The 17670-nt window shown below is 45.6% G+C and overlaps 2 protein-coding genes across 2 annotated transcripts; both read right to left on the minus strand.

Moving 5' to 3' along the window:
• Positions 1-925: 925 nt before the first annotated feature.
• ubqln4 (ubiquilin 4) lies at positions 926-8998 on the minus strand. Its single transcript, XM_018745655.2, has 11 exons — positions 8691-8998; positions 5837-5988; positions 5278-5453; positions 4722-4984; positions 4126-4284; positions 3555-3783; positions 3102-3241; positions 2593-2676; positions 2342-2457; positions 1964-2132; positions 926-1616 (listed from the first exon to the last, which is right to left on the minus strand). The coding sequence occupies exons 1-11, from the start codon at positions 8832-8834 to the stop codon at positions 1458-1460; spliced, it is 1791 nt and encodes a 596-aa protein (XP_018601171.1). The 5' UTR covers positions 8835-8998; the 3' UTR covers positions 926-1457.
• Positions 8999-11571: 2573 nt separating this feature from the next.
• Positions 11572-15605, minus strand: rpz4 (rapunzel 4). Its single transcript, XM_018745598.1, has 2 exons — positions 15431-15605; positions 11572-13647 (listed from the first exon to the last, which is right to left on the minus strand). The coding sequence occupies exon 2, from the start codon at positions 13594-13596 to the stop codon at positions 12421-12423; it is 1176 nt and encodes a 391-aa protein (XP_018601114.1). The 5' UTR covers positions 13597-13647; positions 15431-15605; the 3' UTR covers positions 11572-12420.
• Between the last annotated feature and the right edge of the window lie 2065 nt (positions 15606-17670).

Genomic DNA, 17670 nt, shown 5'->3' on the forward strand with positions numbered 1-17670 from the left:
ATTTCCTGATAACTGGAATCAGATCACTCAAAATCCATGTGGCAGTATTTCCGCTGGATGTGCCGTATAGCCTATTTTCCTTAACAGAAATGCCAGAAGTGAAATAACAGAAGGAAGGAGCAACACCCAACATGCAGCACAATATTGACCAACCTTGTTTTATTTTTAGTTACAGTACTGTTAAGAGTTAGTTTCAACATCTTCAGTTGGATGATGGATTTGAGCTCTGAAGTGAATAAAAGAAGCCTAGCTTTTAAGCTGTTACCAAGGTTACCACAACTACAAGGCTGAGATTTCAAAGAGCAACCTAGAATTTAAGGTATGGTGCCACCAAATGTAAAGCCTTTTGTTTCATCTTTAAAAGGTTAAAATGAGATACACAACAGTAATTTCTAGGCACTACAGCACCTCAAATAAAAATACATAATGATCAGTTTAAAATGAAAGAAATCCATCTTCAACCAACCGTTATCAGCTTTAAAACAAAAATTTATTTGCCACATCACCTTGTCCCCCCCATTCCCTAAATCAATATTTAATTTGTTGCAAATTCCACCAATTCCTTTTTAACTGAGATTCATCAAACTGAAGGCTGGGTTTCTGGGTAAGGGGTTGCCAGTTCCATGGGTCGCTCAGAGGTGCAGGGGGAATTCAAACTGCTTTGGGCACATCCGATTGGGAATGACAGACAAGTCTCAGAATGGCAGGACAGTTAGGGCTTTCTACAAGGGCAGAGGGCAGCTTCTATAGCAATTGCAATAAATAGTGAGGTTCAGCAGGCATGGACTCAATGAGATATTAAATAGATGAGTAAAAAAAGTGGGAAAATGCAGCAAGACACCAAGTGGAAATAGAAGCCCAATCTCTGTACAGTCAAACTTCTCATTCTTATGTTCCTAAACGGTCCACCTTTTGCCTTGATTATAAGGAGTTCGGTCTCCCAGGCATGTTGGATGTAAGGATACGAAAAATTGGTCATGTTGAGCATAAACAAGCAAATGTAGACTTTTCTGTTGTTGTTTCATTCGATACTTTAATACCGGGGCAAGGTCAGGCTCGGCATTGGCAGTGGAATTGCTAAAGCTGCACATCTGGCCCCTCCCCCTGCTGGGTGTGGTATAAATGCCCCACCCCATCTTTACATAATTTTCATTCAATCCCGGGAGGATAGAGAAGGGAAAAAAAATAGGAGATGGAACTCAATGCAGGGTAACTGTCAGTTTCTGCGTGGCAGAGAAACATGTGGCGGCAGACAACTGAAGGTAAGGATTAAGTAGGGTGAGGTGTGGACGTTTAGAGGTTAGGGCTCAGACACTGGTCCTCACCCTCAGGTCACATGCCACGCTTGTTTTAGCCTCTGTCGGACTGGACTTAATCTCAGATGTGTTCCTCTCCCCTCCACCCCAAACCCTTCCCCTTCTAACCCAAGCCATGCCCCCATGCCATGGGCAGGTGCTTTAGGAAGGCTGGGAGCCCAGCAGTCTCTCAATGGCGGCATTGATGTCACCCCCTGTGGCAATGAGGGCCTGAAGGTTGGCCTCACGGTTGATGAAGCCCATAGCGCTTAGCTGCTCCAGTTGCTGCTGGAACCGCACCTCTGGAGTCTGACTTTGGGTCTAGGGTAGAAGAGAAAGGTGGAAAGACAAAACAGCCATGGCTCAGACCTTGAATTCTGAAACATTGTCCACCAACCACTTGGGGGAACACAGACTGAGCTGGGTTTTCTTGCCAAAGATGGTTACTTTCACAGAGCAGAGATCCAAACTCAGATCCATAGCACTGGATACGCACAAAGTTGCCAACACAACACAGTAAATATTTCCCTACATATTTCTGCCAGTATTAAGCCATATTTTGGTTTTTACAGACACAGGAAATTATGATCTATATTCTTGCTCTGAAAGTAATAAAACAGTTGTCCCCCTCCTGATTATCACTTGAATACTGAACTACGTAAACATACTGATGCACTTCCTCCAGCAAACATCTGTAGCATCTGCTGCATGAGCTGTTGTTGGGCAGAGCTGGTCCCAGAGGCAGGGGTGGAGCCACCTGCAGAGGCGGTGGGATTTTCAGGGGTCACACCACCTCCTGTGGACAGAGGGGTCGTCGAGATTCCTCCAGGGGTCAAACTGCGGGGCAAGATGTTACTTCAACTCCACAAGCAGAGAAAACTGAGGATCCGGGCAGCATTAATACATTAATGAACATTATAACAGTCAATAGTGTAAGAATGAAGAAATTAAATTATTTCAGGGGAGGGAAAAAAAGACAATGAAATGATCTCTTCCCAAAAAAAAAAAAAAAAAAAGGGCTGCATGACAAGACCAGAATTGTGTACCTTGGCATGAGTCCTGGTGCCTCTGTCTGTAATGTCTGTAAACCCTGCTGGATCTGCAGAAGGGCCTGCATGGCCCGTGGGTTCGTCATCACAGACAGCGCCTCAGGGTTCTGCATCTGCACAGCAAGCAACCCAGCAATCAGCTGACAAAGACTAAGCTATAAAACCAAGACATTTTTCCCATGGAGGGAAAAGCTTCCACTCAACTGCATATTCCGCTGGGCTATCACAGCACCTCCCCCACTACTCACCTGCTGCAAGAAGATGGGTAGCTGGAGCCGGAACTGCTCCTGCAGCTGGGGGTTACCGGCAAACAGGGGGTTGTTCATCATCACCTGTGGAGCAGAGACATACATAATTTAGGACGGGCCAAAACACACACACAAGGACACAATGTCAGTTAAGGCAATACTGCTGGACAGTTACAGGAACATGTCAGTGACCAGGCAGACCCATGATTCTACATTCATTTTGAAGTTATAGAGAAACCAAAACCAGAAGCAACAGGACGTTTCTTATTTGATCACATTTAATACAATATTGCAAACAGTGACTGACGCCAGTACTCGGGAGCTGGTTTGCCATTTTCGTTCTATACTTATAGGAGTGACTTCTTCAGCGAACTGTTTTACTGGCACCCTGCACAGTTTACTCCACATTCTGGTGACATGTCAAGCAACAGAGCTTCATCCCAACCTCCAATGACCGACCGTTCATGGAAAACTGGCGACCTACGGCAAGAATGGCGACTTGTGCGGACCTGTGCTGCGATTTCCGGGTTCTGTGCCAGCGACTGCATCATGCTGCGCATGTAGGGTGCAGACAACATATTCTGCATCAGCTGTGGGTTCTCAGAAATCTGCTGCAGCAGGCTTTGCATACCAGGACTGCTGAATATACCTGCAGAGGGGGAGAGCTCATCTTGAGAATCATACAATTCGAAGATGTCTATGCAGGATTGTACTCTACCAACGGACTTTGCACTGCAAGACTAGAGCAACAGAAGGGCAAAGAACTTTACCCTCCAGGAGTTAATGGTCATTCCAAGCTTAACGAAATGCAAACGTAACACTAACTTGCGTGTACAGAGAAAAGTGGTGCGGTAACCACCAACTTTATAATCTCTACATCTAGCACAGAGAAAAGGGACTCTTCTAGGAAAACTTCCTCCAATGCATGGATGACTTGTAAACAGCACACTTTCGGCCGGTACCGTTGCCCAGGCTGGCAGAGTTAATGCCCAGGGGGTTGGACACGCTAGGGGTGGTCCCGCTGGGGACAGAGGTGGAGGTGGAGGTTCCTGTTCCGCTCCCGCTCTCAGAGGGCGTGGCACTGGGTGGGCCCCAGGGGTTGGGAAGAGGTTCACGGTTCTCTGTTCGGGATGGCTGCACCCCAGATCCTTCAGAGCTGCCCCCCAGGGCAGAGAAGGGATTGTTTCCAAACTGGAAAAGAAGTCACAACCCAAACAACATTACCAAACAGTGATTCAAAATAACTAGTCAAAACAGTCAAACACTACACATACTACACACTGAAAATGAGAATAAGCTGTAACTAGTAACAGCTCTGCCACAAAATGGGGGGGGGGGGGGGGGGGAAGCCATTTGGGTTCTATATGACCACCTTCCTTTCTTGTAGGATTCCAGACATTTCATCACCCAGCAAATGGTTGTAACTTTCATGCACAGACAATGATCAGTCCCTGCTAATGTGATCGTACTTCTGTCATTGCTTTTTCCATGTAAAGTGACAGAAAGCCATGAGCACAAAAGCAACAGCACTACCTGTTCACGAGCAGCACTGAACATGGGCTCCTGGATATCGGTATACATCCGGCGCAGGGCATTGTAGCCGCCAGGGATGCTCTCCAAGTTGCTAAGCGCCCGGTCCTGGTTCCGCATCATCTCCTGCATCATGGCTGGGTTCCTAGCCAGCTCCATAGTCTAGGAGGGAGTAAAGTACAGAGAAAGCTGAGTAACCTCTCCCAAATCGACAGCTGGTACAAAAGGATACTAGTTCCTTCAAATCCCTACAATTGTTGTAGAGACCATAAGAAGATAGTTTCAGAAAATTCAACTACAGAGAACACAAAAACAAATTAACGTCAACCCCCCCCCCAAAAAAAAAAATTTCCAGGACTGCCCCCTTGTGGCTTGAAGAGGACTTTAGCTGCACTGCAATTCTCCAGCTGTGTTTTCTCTTCTCCTTCGCAGCATGGAAAGCGGGCGGCCCCCTGCACCCCCCCAGGGGCCACCGCCAACAGAAATTGCTGAACCATTTGGCAAATTGTTGCTTTTACTTTATTAATCAACCTGTTCCTACAAGAGGAAATGATTAGTGGCTCCTCCAGCAACTCAGCTTAATCAGTTCTTGACCCTACCTGTCTCATGAGCTCAGGGTTGTTGAGCATGTGCGAGATCTCCGGGTTTCGCTCCATCAGCTGCTGCATCTGGGGGTTGGCCATGATCATCTGCCTCATCAGGTCTGGGTTGGACATCATGTTCTGCACTAGTGGGTTCTCCATGATCTGGGACAACATCTCCGGGTTGGACATGAGCTGTCTCTGCATCTGCTGCTGCAGCTCCATAAAGTTGGTTGAGCCCATTCCCAGGGCGGCCAGGCTGGAGAGGTCACCAAAACCGGCTGGGGACAAAAGGAGCTCCGCTTAGAAGCCACACTAATCACCCCCCAGTGTTAGCCATGGTGGCAGCCTCTTATACCAGTTTCCAAATCTTATACTAGATTCCATCCGTTGCCTACACTTTCCGCACCTATTGAATATGTCCTAAAGAACTGAAGACATGAACCACGCGACTTCTGTCTGCTGCCCCCTTTCCTCTGATTTGACTCCTGGGCTGAATTACAGGGCACTCCACACATTCTGGATTAGGATTGTGGGATTACCCTGTGTCTGTGCAGCAGCAGGCTTTACTCACTCAGTATGTTGGCTGGCTGAGGAGGAACCGGCGTGGTGCTGCTGCTGTTGGACCCAGCTGACGACGTGCTGACAGCTGGACTGGGGCTGGCTGAAGTGGCGCCACTGCCGCCACTCACCTGGGCACTGCTTGAACTTGATGTGGCAGAAGTCTGTGGGCCAGCTCCGTCTGCTGACCTGCAGGAAATTAAATGGCGGGAAAGCAAAACAAGAAAAAGATTCACAGAGATTTAATACATTAGGATATAATCCATTTGCAACATTCAATGAATTTACAGTCACAAACCTACTTCATACAGTCTTCAAAACACATCACACTGAACTAGATCATCTGGTCTCATTATCTGGTTCTCATGTTCCACTGTCTTCTGCTTAATGAAGTCTGACTGAGCTGTTACAAAACTATGATCTACATACTGCACCTGCAAATGGGTGCGAGAAAGACCATCTTGCCGATCATCAGTATACTTGTGAACACAAAGCAACAAAATCATCCTGGTTTTCATTGGCCTGATGCCACTGTGAATAGCTGACTCATGTAAATGAAGTCGACATCTTACTTATGTGCAGTTTTGATAACCAAGTGGACTGTGAGTCCATCCTTTATGCCGTGCTGGTTAAGTGTGTCCCCGTCCTTTAGGATCTTTCCGGCAAAGATCAGCACCAGTTGGTCCTGCTTTGCCTTGAACCTCCTTGAGATCTCTTCCTTAAACTGTGGAAGTAAACAGGAAGTGTGCACAGGGTGATTTGGATTGGAAAAAGGTGGATTTCTCAGGTGGAAAGTCAGTACATCTGAGCATTAAACATTTGCTTACTCAGTATATTCTATACTTTTCACCAACATTTATATGCCTCAAAGGTCAAAGGGCAAGACTAGTGGGAAACAGTGCCCATTAGACAAATTGTTTCTTATGCCACAAAACCTTTAAATATTCCTATTTCAAAACGTTAAATAGCAACTACAACTAAAAGTAGAACAAATGCTACCAAGGAAGCACCCCGTAACACCTTTCCTATTCATTGGGTCCTTTGAGGCTATGCATTTATGATAAATGATCACTAGTGTTAGCATACAGACATAAGTTTAGAGCAAAGCTTGAGACAATGAAGTTAAAAATATTTTCTACTATTAATCCATGCACACTAAACACAAAATGGCAGGTTTGACAGATCCTAGTACTCCACCGACATATGGAAACTTCACCACACAACTGATGCTGCAGTAGAGCACAGTTTCACAAAACCACATATTCATTCCATAACCAATAAGGTTCAAACAGAGAAATTAACGGGACAAAAATTCCTGCAATTTCATTCCTCAACCAACAATTATCTTATACAACTTTTGCCTGAATTTATACAGCTGCATATTTCACTGTGATAACCTGGGTTACAAACCTGACTCCAGGGCTGCAGGACCTACAGAGGGAATTTCCTAGAGGGTACAAACCTATGTTTTTATGCTCTATATAACCACTAACAATCTTTAACAGTTTTCTTAATGTATCAAAAGCATCAGGTCCTATCAGAGGACCTTCAATCATTAAGTAGTTAAACTGCATATAAGTTCAAGTTTATTGTCATAGGTACAAGTACCATGTACAAACAAGTATTACGAAATTCTTCTTTAACACCTTATATTCTTCTGGTGACCAAGACACACAAAAAAAGTCACAAACATTCCTACCCACACAGTGAAACAAACAATTTAGACATAATAGAAACATCTCTAATCTTCTTACAGGCAAAATTAGATGCTGCATACACAGGAGTCTAGTAAATGATAACTATTATAACTCAAGTAGTGCATTCTTTTGGGACCAAGCGCACAGAGATTTTAATTAAGCTTTTCATGACGATTCTGTATTTCCTGGACTGTCTCAGATACAATTCTGAGTCACTCAGTGTATTTAGTTATGCCGAATATAACCATGTACATGTATTCAAGTAGCTGACACGTTTCTCCAAAGCAACTTACAATGTTAAGCCATTTAGTTATTTCCTTATTTACAGAGCTGGGTAATTTTACCGGAACAATTCAGGATAAGTACCTTGCTGAAGGGTACAACAGCTGGAGGTGGGATTCGAATCCGTGACCTTTGGGCGCAAAGGTGGCACCTCTAACTACAACACTACCAGCTGTAAAACTATACCATGTAGTGAAATGTGTAATAAGGGTGTAAAAGCAGCACTGCACAGGGACCATGACAACTAGAGAGATGTCAAGTGCACAGTATTCTACATTTACTCATTTAGCAGACGCTTTTCTCCAAAGCGACTCTTCCGATGAACTCTATGTAGCGTTCTCCGCCCACACGCTTTATTCACTGCGGTAACTTACACTTCTAGATACACTACTTATGGGTCACTCATCCCTACATCAGTGGAACACGCTCTTCGATACAGCTGCGTAATTTTACTGGAACAATTCAGTATAAGTACCATGCTCAGGGTACTACAGCTGGAGGTGGGATTCGAACCTGTAACCTTTGGGGGTCCAAAGGCAGCAGCTCTAACCACCACAGTAGCAGCTGTCCTGCAGTGCTGAGTGAAGCCTCATCAAGTAAGTGTGATCCAGCCCCTGGTACCAGTAGTAAAACCCAGCAGAAGCACCCCCCCCCACAAAGTTTCCTTCATTCAGGAAGTTCATTCAAGTCTCACAGCGGGGAGAAAACACGACACGGACACACACACGTGCTAGGGTTTCAAATGGAGCACAGCGCGAAATCGGACGAAATTCTCAGGAACAAAAGGAGCACCTTATTTTAAAAACAAAGAAAAATGAGAGAACACACAGAAGAGCTCCAAACTCCACCACGGATAGACTAGACCGAAAAAGGGCAGTAAAACAGAGAGGCCGCGCGGCGCGTGAGTGAGTGAGTCGTGACCCGGCGGGGCGGCAGCGAGAGGAGCCTCCTCAGTCTCGCGCCGGCTTTCCAGAACATTCAACTGCGATCGCGCAGCGCTCGGTGGGCGGGGGAGGGGAGCGGACGGCAGAAGACGGCGCTCCCAGCTTCTACCTAGCTGACAAACATCACCATTCGCATTCCGGAGCGGCGCCTCCGACGCTTCACGCCGGACTCCCGACTGCGGACCGATTTCACCGCGCAGCCGCCCGGCCGACGTGCGTCGCCGCCGCCATCCGCTTTCGCAACATCATCTTCTCAGCAGCACCCGCGAAACGCTGTTAAAATTCACCTCCACGACGCACCTAGTTCTATCGCTCGGCCGCATTTCCAGAAGAGGCGGGTTTTTAAACCAACGCTAGCAGCTCGTATCGGTTAGCTAGCCGGCTAACGAGGTCCAGCAGCACCGCACCACACCACAGCACAGGGCAGCTGAGCTGAGGCAGTGAGGGGGCACCACCGCGACACACGCATTTCGCCGAACCAAACGCGGCTTGAGCTCACACACCTGTGTAACCGAGGCATCCTCCGAGATTGCGATTTCCTCCTTATCTTTCGGGGTTTTCACCGTCACCCTGATTATATTGCCCTCCGAAGTGGTATTTTTATTATTATTGTTATTCACAGGGTCCGAGCCACCGTTGTCCGCCATCTTTACTCCTCCTATATTCACTGAGTCACCGACAAGAAAGCCAAAGCTACTAAGAGGTAATAATTTACCCTGTGGTTCCGCGAACGGGTTCGGTTGTTGCGACGCGGCGCCCCCTGGAGTGGCGGAGGTGTTACTGCAACGAGGCCGCTCGTCGGCGCGGCATCATCAGAGACCCCCCAGAGACAGGCTCTTCTAAAGTGAAGAAAAACTGTAATCACACGTTTTTTTGTGTCTTTTTATGACGCATATTGGTTTTTGTGCTTAGCACTTCTTCCTCACAGGTCCAAGGCTGATGGTTAAAAATGAGCCCCTTCGTTTGCGTTGTAGTTTGTAGGGGCTTTCTTCGGGGTCTCTCGCCTGCTCAGTCCTAACGCTGTAAAGCGTGGTTATTGCAAAAGAGAACCGAGTCTCAACTGGCTCACGTAAAGATTTTTCTGAGAACTCGGAGATGGAACTCTCACAAACAAAGAGAGGTGCGCAACGGGATTGCCGTATGTTGAATTTTAGTTATGATTGTCACCTTTTAGGGAATGATTTACAGTGATTGTTCAGTTTCTGCTTACCAGGAGCACGTGTCTTACCTACTTTACTGTTCAGACACTTATTTATAAATCTTTATATTGTTCCAAGGCAACTAGTATCACACTTTCTCCAAGTTCCAGCAGCACCGAGGGTTTTGTGCCCCAACTATTAAAGAAACTAGGCTTTGTGTGAGAACATCCTTATGGGTAATAAAGAGAGGGAGAAAATCAGAAAGACAGAATGTGAAACCAAAATGAAAGTCAGTCCAAAGCATTTTTAACATGAACAGGGATGTAGAGTATGATCATATTGCGGTTTTCCTTGAGTAAAACACTGGTTTACCCCCCCCCCACCCCCAAGCAACCCCACCCCAGGGAGCAGTTTAACCGATTTCCACGAGTCTCCAGTGTAAGGGAAGCCCACAATACGCAGACAGCAAAGATGTGCAATGGGATCATTATATGAAGCCATCACCAGCAGGTAAAAACTAAGGGTAAACTGAGGGCAGTGCTTCATTTATTTATAAAATGCGCTTATTCACTACATGTCAGCTAAATTAATACTGTACATATATCTCTGTGCAATACTAGCTGTGCTAACCATGAAATGCAGTCTCCAAGGCTATTACAAATATATGAGGGGGAGGGATATATATAATCGATATATAAATATGTATATATTTATAAATTATATAAATAATTTGTACACATGATGCCTTTGTCCCCCTTACTGATTTGCCAGCCTGGTCTTCTGCGATATTCCAAGCAGGAGCCCGAGTTTCAAGAGCCCATTGAGGAGTCCACCATCCCTGAGGTGGCCTGCAGCATCAATGCAGCGTACAGACCTCTTTACTGTGTCTGTACCATGTTTCGATGTGCGACTCGCTCTGAACACACTATTCTTTTCTGTACGTGTAACAGTCAAAGGCATCTTATTGAGGACAGTCTTGAGGCCACAGTGTCACCGTACTGTTCCATGGCCACATTTCGGAGCACCGTGCAAAGAGATGGTCTGTTACAGGTCTGTTGTTCTTGTGGTTTCCTCAATAGCTCTCAACAGCTCTGGCTGAAACCACGGGGAGGAAAATCACGCTCTCAAAGTACATCTATCATTCTTGGACGATTCCAGCTTTGTTCCTTTTCAAATTTCATTCCTGGACTACTTTAATGATATCCTTCCAAGAACATGAATAAAACAAAAGGTACAAGCGACGTGTCACAATTCCAAACTGCTGTGACAAAAACACATTTGCAGAAATAACAAAAATGTCCAGATTTGTTTGTCATTTTATTTTGTGGAAAATGCATCAAACCTGCATGCGCTGGTTCTACATAAGGATGATCTTATGCGCGCATGAAAAACTCAATTCAGGATTTTTCGATCGTCTGCTTTCGGCACGTTTCCAGTTGAATTTTACGTCGCTGATATAAAGGTTTTTTTATATGCTTTTATACTCTATCTCTCAACATTTACGTCCCGCTGTTCAGAAAAAATGAGGAAGGCTGTATAAAACATTGCAATCTGTGATTTTCTCTCAACACAGATGAGATATTAAAATAATGATGTATCGATGAACACAGAACAGAGCCGCACACCAGAATTACCTCAATAATGTCTGGGGGGGTCCTCAATCGCTCTTTTGCGTTTCCAGCTATTGTACATGCAGGTAGTCCTCCAGTTACAACATCTGTGACTTACCACCACCTGGACTTACAACAGCCGTCCCCACACACACATTGACTGAAACCGCTTGTCCCATGCAGGGTTGCGGCAAACCGGAGCCTAACCCGGCAACACGGGGCGCAGGGCTGGAGGGGGAGGGGACACCGGTCCGTCGCAAGGCACCCCGAGCGGGACTTGAACCCCAGACCCACCAGAGAGCAGTCGACGGTCGTCCTGTTAGCTCTATTGTTTTGAGTCCCACCATCTGGGTCTCAGTCTGTGTTTCAGTGTACATCGCTTTCACGTGTAAAGCCATTCAGTTTACTTTCTACCTAAAAGTAAGTGAGGAAAGGTGTTCGTTATTAACGAACACTGTACAGTATTAAATACAGTATTCATGAACATTACCTCTGCTGTATTTGCTTTTATAATTATTTTTTCTTATTTATATTAACACAATGTGTGAAACCACTGAAAATCTATTATCCAACACAGCATTCACATGTTACTTATTTATATATCCTTATGGTTCATGATATAATCGATACAACTGCTCCGTGTAATGGGCTTTTTGATTAACGACATTGACTTACGATGGGGTTGTCAGACGGAACCCCGCTGGAAACCGAGGATCACCTGTAGTCTTATGGTTCCTCTACGACTGTGGGTTGCTCAGAAATCTCGATGAAAAAGGCTGCTGGGAACAGTTGGTGACAATACCAACAGGGACAGCCTACCATGACAAACCCAGGCATGTAGCATAAAACTTTTAATGTGCTGCTGTCGTGATGTTAAATATACAACATGCAGGAATTTCACAGAAACATAGACATTCCCTCGAATATTAAAATCTAACTTTTTGCCAAAATCACAACTGAACACTTCCAGAAGAAAAAACAATTTAAAAGAGAGGACGGAAGGTACAATTAAAGTGTGATGAAGTAGTGCAGCAGGTACATGTGTCATTGCTGATGGAACCCAAGACCTCGGAGGTGGAAAAGGAGTGATCGCTGCTCCAATTCGCACATAACCTTTGAACGTCCACTAGCAAAGCGAGAAACTGAGGACAGACGAGCCGGAAGAGAAGCGACAGGCAGCGAGTGGCCACATGCCCCTGACAGGACCTTTCCAAATGTTTTCTGCCCTGATTGCAGACAGACACCTTGTCATTCACTCATTGTTACACTTTTACACCAGGAGCATAAAGCGAGACAAAAAAGTTAGCCCACGTGCCGATAAAGAGGATTAGGAGGAATTAGCAGTGATGTCAGTTCTGTAAAAGCTGTTCGCTCCAGATGTTGCCCTTTCGAGTGAAATAAATGGAAACTTTCAGCGATTCTCCTCCCGTATCACTAAGTACTGAAAGAAAATCTGACGCCGAGACGAAACACAAACAAGCCTCTCAGGCAGAATGAACACACACGTAGATATTCTTGAAGGCCATCCACAAGTGCAGCTCATCCGAGAAGCTCCAGGAGCAGGCCAGATCTTTGGATGTCTTGACCGTGTGGACAACGCAGGCTGGCAGCCGCTCAAAGAGCAGCTCTGCTGTGGCGACCACGGTCACCTTCTTCTGCTCCAGGACCAACTGCTCCACCTGGGCCTTATCCAAAGGCTCGGGTGAGGCGCTGTAGGACACCATCACGTTGAGCTTCTCATCTGGTCCTGCCACTTGGAACCGACTCTTGCCCACTGAGCAATGGAAGCCCTTTTTGTCTGCGAAAAAGCCTGTGGGGGTGCCATAAATTCGGACGGACCACTGCACCCAGTCATACTTCCGCTTCAAAGCTTCTATGATGGCATCTGCCAGCTGTTGGTTGGTCATGGCTCCCGCCTGGTCCCTTACCAGTCTGCGGGTGTCACTTTGGGCCTGTTCTGGGAAGCTGTTGATGCAGTCCTCAATGACCGCGTTCATCTTCAACTGGACTGCTTCAACCTTCTCACGCCAGTCCTGCAAAAACTTCTCCTCTTCACCATACCCCTTGAGAGCAGCATAACCCAACAGAGCGATGATTCCCACACAGAACAGGTTTTTCAGCCGGGCACAGAAGTCCTCCATAACCCTCCGGCTCTTCTCCTCGTAGTTTAGCGTGATCTCCAGCACCGACTCACCCGAGAAGTTGTCTCCCGTTACAGCCGAGTACAGCGTGTGCAAGTTCTTGTCTCCTCCAGTCTTGTCAAAGTGCTCCAGGAATTGCTTTTTCTTCGCATCCTTGAACTTGGGCTTGGCTTTGAGGATGTCCATGTACTTGCGGAACTGATTCGTGATGTTCTCTTCCACCTGGAAGTAGGCCGCGTCAACACCGCTCTTTTTGATCTCCTGGGTGATGCGCTCCACCTCCTCAGAGATGACATCCAAGCGGTCGCGCACCTTCTGGAACTGCTCCGTCATGTACTCTGCCTCTTTGCTTTCCACATTGTCCAGAGCCAGCTGAACAAGGGGTGCGGCAATAGAAAACACGGGGAAGAGATCCCCAGCAATACTGGCCACTGCTTCAGCGCCTTTCTCCAGCACCTCCATTACAGACTCCACCATGTCCTTCTTGTCCACCAGTACCTTCTGTAGCTGTTCCGCCATCGTAGTAGTAGTTAGTCTTGTAGATTTCGTATATCCTTCGAAAAGTATTCACTGTGAACAAAATCATCAAATTTTACTAAATATAATGGAAAATTATATTTGATGGAAAAGAACTTCAGTCTCTTTACACGTTTTGAATTATTTCTAAGGAACATCTGATCACTCAGTGGTTAACTGGAGCCATCTGGTCTGTAAAGGTCTGTTTCTGTGAATAATTCAGTTTTATCACTTACAAATTCTCATACAATAATAAATGTTTGAACAAAGATGGAATTTAAGTGACAAAGTGCACCTATGTATGAAGAATATAATGAAAGTCGGAAAGGACGGTGAAGACTGAAGAATGCTTAATATGTACTCAGGAATGTTCTATTTGTCTCCTTGCATGAGTGTACATATAGAGCATATATGTTTTTAAATGATTACTGGTTTTTCCTAAATTACATTTGCACGACTGAATCTGTTGTTCATAGACTTGACTTTTTGTGGAGTTGTCACTATCTTGCTCTTCTGTGTTGTTAATATTATGTTGTTATGATTATTATGCTGCCACCTTGAGAAAGTGTTCTGCAATTTTACTGAGGTTCTTAAGCGGGCAAATAAAAGCAAACCAATTCTGGCCCAGACAATCGCCATGGCAACAAAACAACAATCTCCTCATACCCCTTGAGTCCAATAGCTCCATAAAAACCACTGTAAAAATGCCTCTATATGTCTCAATTGTCAGAAACTTGTTGCTTGTGTCAAAGATCTTTGTGTTGTATGACAGGTAAGAGACTAAATGACATAATGCAACACATTAGTGGCGCTTTTCAGCACAGTAAACATCCTATTAAGGCTCAAGACTTATGACTGATGGAATACGGGTGGAACATTGTCACCTGTACTCAATGGAAGGATTATTGTGTGCAAATATTAATTTGTTCATAATTATGTATGAGAAGACAATTCATGTTGCAGTAAAGTTCTTGATTGTGGCATGGTGGCGGCAGGGGGTGGCACCTGGGTAGATTTGAAAACAACTCAAGTCTGCAGAGCTTGCATGTTCTCCCCGTGTCTGCATGGGGAGCACCAGGAGACTTGGCAAGTCCAAATTATCGTGTGTGCGCACACCAGCATCCCATCCAGAGTGTACCATGCCCAGCTTTGCACCCTAAGCTTCCAGGATAGGCTCTGGACCACCGTGACCCTCCCTTGGAGAAGCGGTTAACGAAAATGATACAAACATGTACACTTGTGTGTGTGAAAACAAAAATAGTGTTGCTTTCACTCCAAGGAGCCTTGATAACAATGTAACAATTTGTATCCTTTGATCTCGAGAGCTGAGCTCGCGGCCTCTTCATCCGGCTTTAAAGCGCTTTTCTGCGTTAACAACACGGTGTGGCAGCGCGGTACACAGTAACCAGAGCTTTTTCATTCCTCATAAGTCTCATGTTCGTCAAGTTTAATATTAATAAATTGCGTTTTGTGGAGGCGCAGGCAGGACACGCGCCTGAAACTGTTCGGCTGTCACCCAATTTTCGCCCTATAACCTAGATTAAAACACCAGGAAATGTAGCACGGTCATGTTTTTGTTTTGTTTCTTACACAAAAAACATTGTTTGCTGAGTTAAAACACATGTAACGCAGGTGAGCGATCGAAGTACGCGAAAAACAAACACCGACTAAACAAAACAGGAAGTGTAAGCCGCCCAAACTTCGAATCCAACTTTTTCCTTTCTTTTCTTTTTTTAACGCGGCACCTGTGTGAGACTGCGGTCGCTCAGTTTAACTCTGGTTTTGAACTTAGTGTTAGGATTAGGAACGTACAGAAGTCAGCAGTCGATAAACGTACCGTGTTTTGGGAAGGTGCAAACTAGAGAGCCTGTGTGTGTGTCTGCGCCGCTCCTCAGGCCGTGTGTGTGTGTGAGTGAGAAGAGCGGAGCGGACACACCCAGGTGGCGGGAATGCGATCTGCCTCAAAACGAACACAACTGAATTTAGGAATCATGTGCATTTCGTTGCTGTGTACCTGTACTATGCAATGACAATAAAGTTGCATCTTTCTAGTCTATCTAAATCCCGTCAGGGTGACGTATCGCGTTGTGTGCTTGTTCGAAATGTTAAAATAACCGCGTTTTACCCCGGATTTTGAGGTAATAGCGTGCAGATCTGAGACTAAAGCTGGAACAATCGAGAATATATGGTCCCATTCAGGTCACATTGATGGGATTGTTAAAATAGGGGAAGGGTATTTCTCCTGAGGCAAACAAAATTAACTTGAAAAACAAACTTTACTGCTTGTTTTTTCATCATGGAATCGAGGCGTATGTAGTGTAGAACACTAATACTGTTACGTAACACGCCTCACAGTGAATAATAACGACGGAGGGACTGAAACGTAACAAACCAAAGGGCGAAAACGTAAAACTCCTCAGAAAAGCACAGAGGACGCCTGCGACCAACAGCGTTGGGCTTCCGGGTCAGTCACGTGTTCTCGGATTTTGCCTGTGATTGGCTGTAATTCCTAGGCGTGTCTATGACGTACAATCCCAGTTCTTCCGGTCTCGAAACGTGGTACAGAAAGCTTTAGTAGTCTGTCTGTTCAGAGAATCAGAGAACAAGCGAAACAAATTGAGATTTTCAGACAAAATCCGAGAAGATGAAATTGAAAATAAAACTGAGTAAATACTACATTTCGTCAGCGATGTTTGGTGAATGTTCGTGTGACGCAAATGAACTCAAAATGGCTTTGAGCGACATCTGCTGGTAGATTAATGCCATTTGTTGTCGCGCAGATTCCCGCGCGCGTGTGTGGCCGATTATATTTTTACAGTGTAGTGTACTACGTTCCCGTAATAGGCTCCGGACCGCCGCGACCCTGCCTTCCGATAAGTGACCAGTAATTGTGTGTTTTTTTTAAAATGGTCATAAGTACATCAAGGTTTGACCATTTTTGAAATGACCATTATTTCTTAAGGTATTATGGCATTATTTCTTAGGGAGTTACTGTTAGGATATTATTTTATGGGGTGCTATGATTATATTTCTTGGGGGAAATTATTCATTGTTATTACTCTCTCACTCACTGTCATTAACTTCTTGTCCATGTTAGGGGTCATGATGGTCTGGAGCCTATCCAAGAAGCGCATGGTCCACCCTAGGTGGGGCACCAACCCACTGAAGGGTTAAATGGTATTACTTTTTAGGTAAAATAGTAAATTCATGGGTTCACCAAGTTACCTAAAACTAAAACACCAAAATAAATAAAATGCACATGATCAAATGGTCACAGGATTTTTATATTTTACCAGTGACCTGATGACTTTCCAAAAAATATGAGCAATAATTTTTTTTTTCTGGCATAAAATGTGTGAGGCTGCATTTTCATAAAATTTAATCCAATTTTAAATGCACTCTTTCCCTTCATCTCCATCTCCATCTTCCATCCTGCTTGTCTTAATAGGGTCACGGTGGCAACAGGGAGAGCAGAGAGGCCCAGCCGCCCCTGTGCCCCGCAACTTCCTCCAGCTCAGCCTGGGGGATCCCCAGCCGTTCCCAGGCCAACTGTGAGATATAATCCCTCCAGCGGGTCCTTGGCCGACCTTGGGGCCTTGTCCCAGTTGGCCGTGTCTGGTATACCTCCAAAGAGAGGCGTGCAGGGGGCATCTATATCAGATGCTCAAACCACCTCAACTGGCTCCTCTAATTGTGGAGGAATAACGGCTCTACTCAGAGTTCCTCCTGGATGTCCGAACTCCTGACTCTGTCACTGAGAGTGAGTCCCAACACCCTGCAGAGAAAACTGATTTTGGCTGCTTGTATCCGCGATCTTATCCTTTCGGTCATCACCCAGAGTTGATGACCATAGGTGAGTGTAGGGACGTAGATCGACCGGTAAATGGAGAGCTTTGCCTTATGGCTCAGCTCCCCCTTCACCACTACAGTCCGGTACAGCGACCGCATTACTACTGCCGCTGCTCCAGTCTGTGGCTGATCTCACGCTCCTTTCTTCTCTCACTCATGAGCAAGACCCCAAGATACTTGAACTCCTCCACCTGGGGGCAAAAACTCTCCCCTTACCTGGAGGGGGCA

This window comes from Scleropages formosus, chromosome 23 (assembly GCF_900964775.1).
Source record: "Scleropages formosus chromosome 23, fSclFor1.1, whole genome shotgun sequence".
Taxonomy (NCBI): Eukaryota; Metazoa; Chordata; class Actinopteri; order Osteoglossiformes; family Osteoglossidae; genus Scleropages; species Scleropages formosus.

What these genes read in the sequence shown, in the direction of transcription:
- ubqln4 (XM_018745655.2), bottom strand. Translation starts at nt 8,834, where the DNA reads ATGGCGGACAACGGTGGCTCGGACCCTGTGAATAACAATAATAATAAA. An exon ending in TCAGTGCTGCTCGTGAACAG is followed by an intron (nt 3,784 to 4,125) that starts GTAGTGCTGTTG and finishes CTTCTTTTCCAG; the next exon opens with TTTGGAAACAATCCCTTCTC. An exon ending in CTCTGCCAGCCTGGGCAACG is followed by an intron (nt 3,242 to 3,554) that starts GTACCGGCCGAA and finishes CCCCCTCTGCAG; the next exon opens with GTATATTCAGCAGTCCTGGT.
- rpz4 (XM_018745598.1), bottom strand. Translation starts at nt 13,596, where the DNA reads ATGGCGGAACAGCTACAGAAGGTACTGGTGGACAAGAAGGACATGGTG.